The sequence below is a fragment of the Sceloporus occidentalis genome, unplaced genomic scaffold, assembly GCF_023333645.1.
Source record: "Sceloporus occidentalis isolate IW3139 unplaced genomic scaffold, rSceOcc1.0.p SCAF_5, whole genome shotgun sequence".
NCBI classification, from domain to species: Eukaryota; Metazoa; Chordata; class Lepidosauria; order Squamata; family Phrynosomatidae; genus Sceloporus; species Sceloporus occidentalis.
In genome coordinates, this window is record NW_028316985.1 from 97,189,926 (window position 1) to 97,202,254 (window position 12,329).

The following is a 12,329-nucleotide window of genomic DNA, read 5'->3' on the forward strand; positions in this document are numbered from 1 at the left end:
CAAGCTGGTAATTTTATCAAAAAAAGAGATTAGATTTGTATTCTTAATTTTAGTTGACTAATTTTGAAGCGTGTTTTTATTTTGACTTTGTTAGATATATTAGTTATTTGTGCCTTTCAAGACTATTTCTAAGAGTTTAGTAGTTATTCTGTTATAATATGATTTTTAAAATTTTAATTCATTTTAATATCCAGTTTTGCTTTGCTTTTTTTCATGTAGTCATAGTGGCCCAGGGAAGGACATTTCTGCAGCGCATCTTGTCTATAGTCATTTCGACCATCTGAGTTTGTTCCTTTTCTAGTGGGAAGGAAAGGGAAATGTTCTGTACTTAGGAACACTACTGTAATTTTAAAATTAGAGTCAGGGTAAATACAGCTTTTCAGAAGAGTAATGAAATGGGAACTCTAAAGATATATTTTATTTATGAAATACTGTGTATCACATGCACACATAGAAAAATTTGTCGCATTCTGATTACTTCATTATAGGCTGTTGGAGAGAGCGTCGTAAGACAAGAATTTCCAGATGCTGTGATTTTGAAACCTTCTGAAATATTTGGGAGAGAGGATCGGTTTTTCAACCATTATGCAAGTAAGTACATTCACTGAAACAGAAACATTGTCATTAATATTTGTTTCTGCATAATGAATTAATACTATTAACTGTACTCTTATAAAAATAGAATTCGAAGACATAGCTGTGTTAGTGTGGAAAAGTAGTATGCACAGGATCTTGTAGTACCTCTTGAGACGTGCTACCAACTTCTTTCTTTCACGAGTTTTTCTAGATTTGATCCTACATACGACATTAGCATATCTCTTCATATTGCATTTATATTGAAATAACCATCTGTGCCCTGTCATAGAATTATTGTGAATATATGTACACATATATTGTTTTAAACTGTACAGTAATCTTTATGATCATATTTTAGAACTTAGCAGGTTAGATCTGTGGTAATAGATAAGTATTATGACTAGAATCGTATAATCATACAGTTTGAAGAGAGGGCAATGGCCATCCAGTCCAACCCCCTGCCATGCAGGAAATCTCAATCAAACATCCCCGACAGATGGCCATCTAGCCTCTGCTTAAAGACCTCCAAGGAAGGAGACTCCACTACACTCCGAGGGAGTGTGTTCCACTGTCGAACAGCCCTTACTGTCAGGAAGTTCTTCCTAATGTTGAGGCTGAATCTCTTTTCCTGTAGCTTGCATCCATTGCTCCGGATCCTAATCTCTGGAGCAGCAGAAAACAAGCTTGCTCCCTCCTCAATATGACATTCCTTCAAATATCACCTCTTAATCATCTCTTCTCCAGGCTAAACATCCCCAGCTCCAAGTTGTTCCTCATAGGGCATGGTTTCCAGACCCTTCATCATTTTAGTTGCCCTCCTTTGGACACGCTCCAGGTTCTCAATGTCCTTTTTGAATTGTGGTGCTTAGAACTGGACACAATATTCCAGGTGGGGCCTGACCAGAGCAGAATAGAGTGGCACTATTACTTCCCTTGATCTAGACACTATACTTCTATTGATGCAGCCTAAAATCGCATTGGCCTTGTTAGCTGTCGCATCGCACTGTTGACTCATGTTCAACTTGTGGTCTACATGGACTCCTTGATCCCTTTCACATGTAGTCTCGTTCAGCCAGGTGTCCCCCATCCTATATCTGTGCATTTCATTTTTCCACCCTAAGTGCAGTTACATTTCTCCGTGTTGAATTTCATTTTGCTAGCTTTGGCCCAGCTTTCTAATCTATTAAGGTCATTTTGAATTTTGATCCTGTCCTCTGGGGTATTAGCTACTCCTCCTAGTTCTGTGTCATCTGCAAATTTGATAGGTATGCTACCAATTCTTTCATCCAAATCATTGATAAAGATGTTGAATAGCACTGGGCCCAGGACAGAGCCCTGTGGGACCTCACTGGTCACTTCTCTCCAGGATGAAAGGGAGCCATTATTGAGCACCCTTTGGATTTGCCCAATCAACCAATTACAAATCCATGTAACGGTTACTTTGTCTAGCCCACATTTCACTAGCTTGTTTGCAAAAATGGCATGGGGAACCCTGCCAAAGGCCTTACTGAAATCAAGATATACTATATCCACAGCATTCCCTTCCCAAGGTGGTAATTTTATCAAAAGAAGAGATTAGGTTTGTCTGGCATGATTTCTTTCTCTGAAACCCATGTTGACTTTTTGTGATTATGAAATTGCCTTCTAGATGTTCACAGACTCTCTGTTTAATGCTCTGCTCTAGAATCTTTCCTGGTATTGATGTCAGACTAACTGGATGATACTTGCTGGGTTGCTCTTTTTCCCTCTTTTTGAAGATGGGGAGAACGTTTGCCCTCCTCCAGTCTGCTGGGACTTCTCCTGTTCTCCAGTTCTCAAATATTATTGCCAGTGGCTCCGATATTACATTAGCCAGTTCTTTTAATATTCTTGGATGTAGTTCATCTGGTCCTGGAGACTTATATTCATAACTTAGCAAGGTATCCCTGTACTATCTCTTTACTTATTCTGTGCTGAATTTCCCCTTTTTTGTCCTCTGCTCCATTTTCCTCAGGTTGAGCGCCCTTTGCCTTTCCTGAGAAGACTGAAGCAAAGAGTGTTGAGTAATTCTGCATTTTTCTGTCCTCTGTTAGCATTTTGCCGTCTTCTCCATGCAGTAGCCCTACCGTTTCCTCCTCCTTCCTTTTGCTACAGACATATCTGTAAAAGCCCTTTTTGTTGTTCTTAATTTCTCTAGCAAGCTTGGGTTCATTCTCCGCTTTAGCTTTTCTGACTTTATCCCTACACATGCTTGCGATTTCTCTGAATTCCTTTTGGGTTATTTCCTCCTTTTTCCATTTCTTATACATGTTCCATTTAAAACTTAGTTCAGTTGAAAGTTCCTTAGTCATCCATCCTAGTTTCTTGAGACACCTCCCATTTTTCTTCGTCATTGGAACTGTTTGAAATTGTGCCTTCAGTATTTCCCTTTTGGGAAACTCCCATCCGTCCTGAACTCCCTTCTCTTTTAGTATTGCTGACCATGGAATCACCCCAGGCATTTCTCTAAGTTTACTAAAATCAGATTTCCTAAAGTCTAGAATGCGTGTCTGACTATGCCTGGTTTCTCCTTTCCATTGTATAACAAACTCCAGGAGTACATGATCACTCCCACCTAAGGATCCCACCACTTGCACTCCATTAACTAGGTCATCCCTGTTGGTTAGGATCAGATCCAAAATAGCTGATCCCTTGTTGCCTCTTTCACCTTTTGGACAATGAAATTATCTCCAAGGCAAGTGAGGAATTTGCTAGACCTTGAGAATTTGGCTGAGTTTGCCTTCCAGCAAATATCAGGATAGTTGAAGTCACCCATTACTACTACATCTCTCCTTTCTGAGTGTGTGGTCATCTGTTCTAGAAGGAGATCATCAAGTTCCTCAGACTGACATGGGGGTTTGTAGTAGACTCCCACAATAACATCCCTGTTGTTTCCCTCCCCTTTAATTTTTCATAGAATCATAGAGTTGAAAGAGACCACAAGGGCCATCCAGCCCAACCCCCTGCCATGCAGGAAATCTAAATCAAAGCATCCCCGACAGATGGCCATCCAGCCTCTATTTGAAGACCTCTAAGGCAGGAGACTCCACCACACTCCGAGGGAGTTTGTTCCAATGTCAAACAGCCCTTACTTTCAGGAAGTTCCTCCTAATGTTGAGGTGGAATCTCTTTTCCTGTTGCTTGCATCCATTGTTCCGGGTCCTAGTCTCTGGAGCAGCAGAAAACAAGCTTGTTCCCTCCTCAATATGGCATCTCTTCAAGTATTTAAACAGGGCTATCATATCACCTCTTAACCTTCTCTTCTCCAGGCTAAACATCCCCAGCTCCAAGTCGTTACTCATAGGGCATGGTTTCCAGACCCTTCATCATTTTAATTGCCCTCCTTTGGACATGCTCCAGTTTCTCCACATCCTTTTTAAATTGTGGTGCCCATAACTGGACATAGTATTCCAGGTGAAGCCTGACCAAAGCAGAATAGAGTGGCACTATTACTTCCCTTGAAGTATACTATACTATACTATACTTCCCTATACTTCTATTGCCTTGTCTAGGCCACATTCTGCAAGGTTTTTTGCAAGAATTGTTAAATGCATTTGATGTTGCACAGCGCATGAGGCAACACGTCAATGTTTGGTACCAGATTTTCCACCTTCATGACTGTAGTCAGCAGCTTGTGAGCTGGAGAAACACCTCTCCCTTTCTTAATGAGCAAAGAGACACTGTAAACTTCTCTCAGATGAGGCTTTTATTCTTAGAAGAAGTTCCACTGTGTACAACAACATATACATCAACATCATCCACCATCCACACTAGTAACAACCCACTCTGGGATAAAATGCTTGTCACTACTACAGCAAAGGCTCCATGAGGCCTGCTAGACCTTGCCTCTCCCTCTGGTATCACAAAGGATCCAGCCACCCTCCTGAGTGACTTTTCAAACTGGCAGCTTTCTATAGTACTTTACAGCACTTGTTGACTATCTTTTTGATGTCACTTCCTGCTTAAATGCCTAATCATTATGGCTCACAGTAACCCTTTAATGCCTGGTTACTATTAAAACCCACATTGTACATTTTCCTTGTGACTCTATATCCCAACAAGAATGTCATCGGAAACCTTGTAAAAGGCCTTACTGAAATCAAGATATACTATATCCACAGCATTCCCTTCATCTAACAAGCTGATATCTAACAAGCTGATAATTTTATATATATATAAAAAAGAGAGATCAGGTTTGTCTGGCATGACTTGTTTCTCTGAAACCCAATGTTTCTCTGGGCCCTATAACGGGATATGGAGGGATGGTTTTGCCATATTTTAAGCCCAAGGGACATGTATGACAGAAAGAATCCTGGAAATCAACTTTCCAATCATTTCTTGATGGAAAAAATGCCTCTCCCGGGGCTGAAATGGCCCAAAGTCACATACCCCCTTCCCGCCTGGCAAAATTACATTCTTTCGAGATTTTTAAACAGAGGCCAGATGGCCATCTGTCAGGGGTGTATGGCAGGGGGTTGGACTGGATGGCCTTTGAGGTCTCTTCCAGTTCTGTGATTCTATGATTCTAAGCTCCCTAAAGGACAACTAGGGGCCTTCTGGTACAAAACTTTCTGGTGGAAAAATTTGATTTAGATGGGTGGCGAGTCTCAATTCTGGGAAAAGAGCGGGATAGAAATAAATATAATAATAATAATAGTAATAGTAATAGTAATAATAATACAGCCTACCCTCCCCATATGGGGGGCTACGTTCTGCACCGGAAAAGTGTGTATGCTGAAGCTCCATAGAAAATAATGGGGCATTCACTTGTGGCAGAGCATGGGGCATATGGCACAGGTACGCGCCACATTATTTATGCCAGGGCTTGCCTTCCATGTAAGCTCAAAGCCGCGGAAGGCAAGCCCGCCTATGGGGAGGACCGACTGTAATAATTCCAAAATTCTTGGAGGATCAAAGTTTGGTAACTACTTTTCTGTGGGTTTTGTTTTAGTTACATTTATAGCCTTGTGAATCTCTGTTCCGATGTAAGTCTTGTTTCAGTTATGCTTTCCCTCAGGTAACCACATATAGAAGTGTGACTTCTTTTAGACCAAGGGTTGGACTTATATGGCCCTCTAGATTTTACTAGACTGCAATTCCCAGCATTCATTGTCATTGCCTGTGCTGGCTTTTTGTAATCCAATTTGGCCTGCAGTCCATTGTTCACTTAATATAGTTCATTCATAATTATTTCACTGGATTGTGTGGGTTCAGCAAAATTTGTGTATAGCCTCTGTTCTCAGTTTTGTTCTTGTGTGACCCAGTGCTAGCTGCTTTCAATTTGAATGGCATTTTCTTTTCTTTTCTTCTTTTGCAATTTGAAAAATCCTTTTAGAAAGTTCTAGTTTTAACTTCTTTATTGTTTACATGGAGAAATGTAAGGTACTGTACTTAGGGCAAAAAAAATGAAATGCATAGATATAGGATGCGGAACATTTGGCTTAACGAGATTACGTATGAAAAGGATCTAGAAGTCCAAGTAGACCATAAATTGAATGAATCCACAGTGCAATGTGACAGCTAGAACAGCCAATGATTCTAGGCTGCATCAATAGAAATAAGGCCTTAACATTGGTGTTTACCGGAGGATTTTTTGAGGAGGAAGCCCACAGTCTTGTTTCAGTGATTACTTAAGACTTCTCAGTATGGACACTGACGGAACTGCTGCAGTCACCTGCAACATTTGTGGGATGTTTGTCTTCTTGCCTACAGATGTGGAGAACTTCACATGCACGAAGTGCAAGTTGGTAGCACTCTTGGAAGAGAAAGTCCAGCAGCTGGAGTCCAGAGTAGCTACACTTCAGCATATTAAGAAGCAAGAAGATTTCCTGGACAGAACGAAACAAACAGTCTTGAATGGGGACCACACAGAGGAAGTTGCTGGGAAGAAGGAAGTGACTTCACATACACAGGAGCCAGACAGCTGGAGGAATGTCACACAGAGAAGTAGGCCAAGAAGGGATTGTTCTGAGAGCTTGCAGCTGGAGAATCGATTCGAAGCTCTTTTCCTTATCAAGGAGGATGAGGAAGAGCAGCATGGACAGACTTCAGGCACAGAGGGTTGAGCATGAGAGTTCCACCAAAGGGAATAATCGTCTCTAAGCCTCGGAGGAAGTGTGTGGTCGTGGTGGGAGACTCCTTGCTGAGGCGTACAGAAACTGATTTGTAGGCCTGACAAGATGTTTCGAGAGGTGTGTTAGACGTCTCCCTGGGGCAAAGATCCGTGATGTGACAGAGAGGTTGATAGGACTGGTCAAGCCTACTGACCAATACCCCTTCCTTTTGGTCTGTGTGGGAACCAATGATACTTCACGACACAGCCTTCAGAACATCAGAAGGGATTATGAGGCTCTGGGTAGGAAGCTGAAAGAAATGGATGCACAAGTTGTCATATCGTCTCTTCTGCCAGTTGAAGGGCATGGTCCAGGCAGGGAGAGGAAAATAGCAGATATAAACAACTGGCTCCACAGATGGTACTACCAACAACGATTTGGATACTTTGATCTTGGGCTGCAGTTCCACAAGGGGGCCTACTGGCCAGTGACGCGTTGCATGTCACGCCAGTTGGAAGAAATGTTTTTGCCAACAGTCTCAAGAATTTGATCAGGAGGGCATTAAACTGGAATATTCTGGAAGGCAAAAGGGCTGGAGAAAATAGCCAAACTGTCATAGAGGGAACAAGGCAAATAGTGCAAGAACCCAACAGTGGGAGGGGAAAAAATTAGATGGTCTTCAGTGTCTCTACAGTAATGCACAGAGTATGGGAAATAAGCAAGATGAACTTTAACTCCTAGTACAACAAAGCAAATATGATATAATAGGCATCACAGAAACCTTGTGGGATGAGACTCATAATTGGAATGTAGGAATAGAGGGGTATAACCTTTTTTAAGAGAAATGGGCCAAATAGGAAAGGAAGAGGAATAGCACTATATGTCAGAGATATTTACACCAATGAAGAGATAAAGAACATCAATCCTGGAAGCCAGGTGGAGAGCATCTGGACAAAAATTAAAGGGGAGGGAAACAGCACGGATGTTATCGTTGGAGTCTACTACAGACCCCCAAGTCAGATGGCGGAATTGGATGATGCTTTTTTAGAACAGATGACTACACACTCAGAAAGGAGAGATGTAGTAGTGATGGGTGATTTCAACTATCCTGATATTTGCTGGAAGGCAAACTCAGCCAAATCCTCAAGGTCTAGTAAATTCCTCACTTGCGTTTTGGACAATTTCATTGTCCAAAAGGTGGAAGAGGCAACAAGGGGGTCAGCTATTTTAGATCTGATCCTAACCAACAAGGATGTCAGAATGTGGAACCAGTATCCAGGACAATCAGCCAGTCAGTTTTATGAAGAATAAACAGGACTTTATTGATAGCTCCAAGATCAGCAATTCAACTCCATTCAGCGTTTAAGCTGAGACTAACCCCTCCCAACAAAAGCAATACATAAAAACCCCAGGTCTGTCTACTCCACCCCCTGCCAAAAGCCCGTGCAGCGAAATCCCCCTTTTGCCTCCACGCCGGACCACCGCCGTCGCTGCTGCTGCCAGGACTGCGCCTTTTGCCGGGCGGCCTCCTCCCAGGGTGTCGGAGGTGCGCATCTGCGCACCGCCCCAGGAGTGCCGCCCACGGACTAAGGAGCACCCCAGCGGGACTCCTTTTGGACCTCGCAGTTTACTGGCTTTGGCGTTTGGCGGCCAGTTTTGGTGCGTGGGGCCTTTAAGGACCATCTGGGGGGAAGCTAGGGAGGAGCCCCGCCAGGTGAGAGCGGCGGGGATAAAGCCGGGAAACCGGGCCCTTCCTGCCATGCCCCCTTTTGCCTCCACGCCGGACCACCGCCGTCGCTGTTGCTGCCAGGACTGCGCCTTTTGCCGGGCGGCCTCTTCCCGGGGTGTCGGAGGTGCGCATCTGTGCACCGCCCCGGGAGTGCCGCCCACGGACTAAGGAGCACCGCTGCTGCGCACCTGCGCAATTGCGCAGCTTTTATTGGCATGGGAGGCTTGGATTGGCCCTGGGAGCAGAGGATGCCTGTAGTGGCTAACCTCTGCTCCTCTAGTAGCCATAGAGGGGTGGGGGGAGGATAGGGATACGGGGGATGTCTGGACCGGGGATAACACCTTGGGGGGCGGAGCTCCAATTGAGGTTGTGTGGGGCAGGGGGAGGTATGGCGGTGGGAGAAGGGACTTGCGTTCCAGGGGAAGGCGTGATAGATGCATCATATCTATCTCGCCTTCCTGTCCCCCTCCCAACCTAAAGGACCTGAGGATCTCTCCAACCGTGCCACAAACCCTGTCGCTGCTCCTGTGCAATGCCAGGTCTCTTAACAACAAGACCCACATTCTCCAGGATCTGTTGGAGGACTCTAAGTGTGACCTGGCTTGCATTACCGAGACCTGGCTGGGGCCTGAAGGGGACGCTGTGTGGGCTCAGGCCCTGCCGGCTGGGTACTCGGTGAAGGACCAGCGCAGGTTAGGTGGGCAGGGGGGGGAGTGGCCTTGGTACATAGGAACACCGTGCCCCTCTCCAGGAACCACATCCGACAGACCTCCTATATCGAGTGTATTTACCTGACCCTAAAGGCTAGGGACAGTCTAGGGATTCTGTTAGTGTATCGGCCACCCCGTGCATTAGCGGACTCCCTTAACGAGCTGACACAGCTGATCGCTGAGCTGATGTTGGAGACACCCAGGCTTCTTGTCCTGGGTGACTTCAACATCTCCCTCACGGCCAGCTATATTCCATCCGGTGTGGCTCGGGAATTCATGGAGACCTTGGCGGCCATGGGCCTGTCCCAGCTGATACAGGGTCCTACGCATTGTGCGGGTAATACCCTCGATTTGGTCTTCTGTTCGGAGGCGGAGAATCCGTGGGTGGAAATAGTTAATGTTTACCCCCTGTCATGGACGGATCATTTCCTGGTAGAGGTGAAACTCAAGGCCTCTACCCAGATCCCCCCCGGGGGTGGTGGACCTGTTAGGATGGTCCACCCTCGAAGGCTGATGGAACCTGAGAGGTTCCAAGAAGCCTTAGGGGGGCTCACGGTTGGAAATGATGGCGACTCTGTTGATGCCCTCACCGGTATTTGGAATACCGGTCTCTCTAGGGCTATACACAGGATCGCTCCCAAGCGCCCTCTCAGGCCCGCTTCCAAGTGTAAGCCCTGGTATACGGAAGACCTCCGGGCAAGGAAGTGGGTTCTGCGACGGCTAGAGTACCGTTGGCGCAAACACCTTCGCTTACACGACAAGACTCTCCTAGACCAACTGTTAAAGGACTACGGAGAGGCAATACGAGCAACAAAGAATTCGTTCTATGGTGCTCGTATTGCGTCCGCTGAGTCGCGTCCGGCAGAGTTGTTCAGGGTGGTCAGGGAGCTAGCTCAGCTCCCTTCCACCCTGAACCAGATCCTTGATCCTTCTAAGGCCTGCTGTGACTTGTTTAACGACTTTTTTGCGGATAAAACTTCCCGTATAAGCGAAAGTCTGAACGCCGACATTATAGCAGAACCTGGGGTAGAAGTGTCCAGACCCTCCGTGGACTATGTTAAACTGGATCAGTTTGAGTTGGTGAGTACCGAGGATGTGGACAAGATCCTTGGAAGTGTTCGGAAAACAACCTGCTCTCTTGATCCCTGTCCCTCGTGGTTAGCGGCCCAGGGGGGACCGGTGGTAACATTATTGTTGCGCCGGATAATTAATTAATCTTTGAGGGATGGGCTATTTCCATCGGATCTTAAATTGGCCATTGTAAAACTGATCCTAAAGAAACCCTCCCTCGACCCCCTGGTACATAATAATTATCGGCCTGTCTCGCTGCTACCATTTTTGGGAAAGGTGATCGAGAGAGTGGTTGCTATCCAGCTTCAGGCGGTCTTGGATGAAACGGATTATCTGGACCCATTTCAAACTGGCTTCCGGGCGGGTTACGGGGTTGAGACGGCCATGGTCGCCTTGGTCGATGATCTCCGTCTGGGCATCGACAGGGGAAGCGTCTCCCTGTTGGTGCTCTTGGACATCTCAGCGGCTTTCGATACCATAGACCATGGTATCCTTCTGGGACGCCTGGCAGAGGTGGGGATCGGGGGCACTGCGCTCCAGTGGTTCCGCTCCTACCTCTCCGGGAGGTCCCAGATGGTGCAGCTGGGAGACGTGTGCTCCGACGTGAGGCCCCTTAAAACCGGGGTCCCTCAAGGGGCCATTCTGTCTCCCATGCTATTTAACATTTACATGAAACCGCTGAGACAGATCATCCGGAGACATGGGGCGCGGGTTTATCAGTACGCTGATGACACCCAAATCATTTTCTCTATGTCTCCGACTGATGCAGTGACTGGGGATGGCGTCTCTCCTCTCGTGGCCTGTCTAGAATCAGTAATGGGCTGGATGAGGGAAAACCGACTCAAGCTGAATCCAGAGAAAACGGAGGTACTAGTGATAGGTTCTCCTGGTCCAGGAATGGCGGTGGTTCCACCTGTCCTGAACGGGGTCACGCTCCCTGTGAAGGACTCCGTGCGCAGTCTGGGGGTGCTCCTTGACTCGTCGCTTCACCTGACTGCTCAGGTGAATGCGACGGTCAAGAGCACCTGTTATCAGCTTCGGCTGATTCGCCAGCTGCGCCCATACCTGGCCCAGAGGGACCTAGAAACTGTTGTACATGCTCTGGTAACTTCGAGATTGGATTTCTGCAATGCACTCTACATGGGGCAACCCTTATACCAAACTCGGAAGCTGCAAATGGTGCAGAACATGGCAGCCCGGCTGGTCACTGGTGTTCCCAGGACCAGCCATATAACACCGGTTTTAAAAGATCTCCATTGGCTGCCCATTCGCTTCCGAGCTCAATATAAGGTGTTGGTAATTACCTATAAAGCCCTAAATGGCTTGGGCCCAGGATACCTAAAGGACCGCCTCTCCTCGTACATTCCGCCTCGCACCCTCAGAACGACTGGGCAGCAGCTACTGAAGGTGCCTGGGGCTAGGTTAGCCTCCACTTCTCGGAGGACGTTCTCCATAGCTGCCCCAGCCCTTTGGAATGCGCTGCCCACAGAGCTCTGCTCGTCCACTACCCTGGCCCAATTTAGGAAGGACCTTAAAACCTTCCTATTCCAACAGGCATTCCCCAAATAAATATCCTGTGGGCCTCCCTCCTCTTTCGTGGCCAAGAGGTTGGGCTATGGGGCTTTTTTACTGTTGGTTTGTTTTTTATATGCATTTTATTTAGTGTGTATTTTAATTGTTGTATTTTAATGTGTTGTAAGCCGCCCTGATCGGAGGAAGGGCGGCATATAAATAAAAATTTTATTATTTTATTTAATCCCCACCTCTTTCTCACCATTATTCATCCCCCATCCCTCCCCCCCATAGCTTCTATCCCTCTGTGCTCTAAGCTTGCATTCCAAGCCTCTGAGATAGGCCTCCAAGGACACTAGATAACTGCCCCCTGGTACCACTCAGCTCCTACATAACTATATCTATACTAGCCATAGCAAAAGCATCCCAACCCCCATCATCCCCCCACACATAAAAATATATCTGATAGAATACTACCAGGATTCTAACAATCTGCCCTCCCTCCCCCCCCCCCCAAATAAAATTTACATCACAGTATAAAGAACAAAATCAAACACTGGACAATGCAGGCTTTTCAGGATGTTCTCGATGAAACTGAGCCAACAGTTCAGGGGTTTTCAAATGCTTATGAGTGAGCCACTCATCATGATCAGCAGAAAA

The 12,329-nt window shown here is 46.1% G+C and overlaps 1 protein-coding gene across 4 annotated transcripts in view; it reads left to right on the forward strand.

Moving 5' to 3' along the window:
- The window catches only part of LOC149312537 (NADH dehydrogenase [ubiquinone] 1 alpha subcomplex subunit 9, mitochondrial-like), a 120,648-nt gene that overhangs the window by 81,637 nt on the left and 26,682 nt on the right, over positions 1-12,329 (forward strand). For all 4 annotated transcript variants that reach the window (XM_089524826.1, XM_089524828.1, XM_089524827.1 and 1 more), the window contains exon 6: positions 489-591. In XM_089524826.1, the coding sequence (XP_089380952.1) occupies positions 489-591 (103 nt within the window). The remainder of the gene's footprint in view (positions 1-488; positions 592-12,329) is intronic.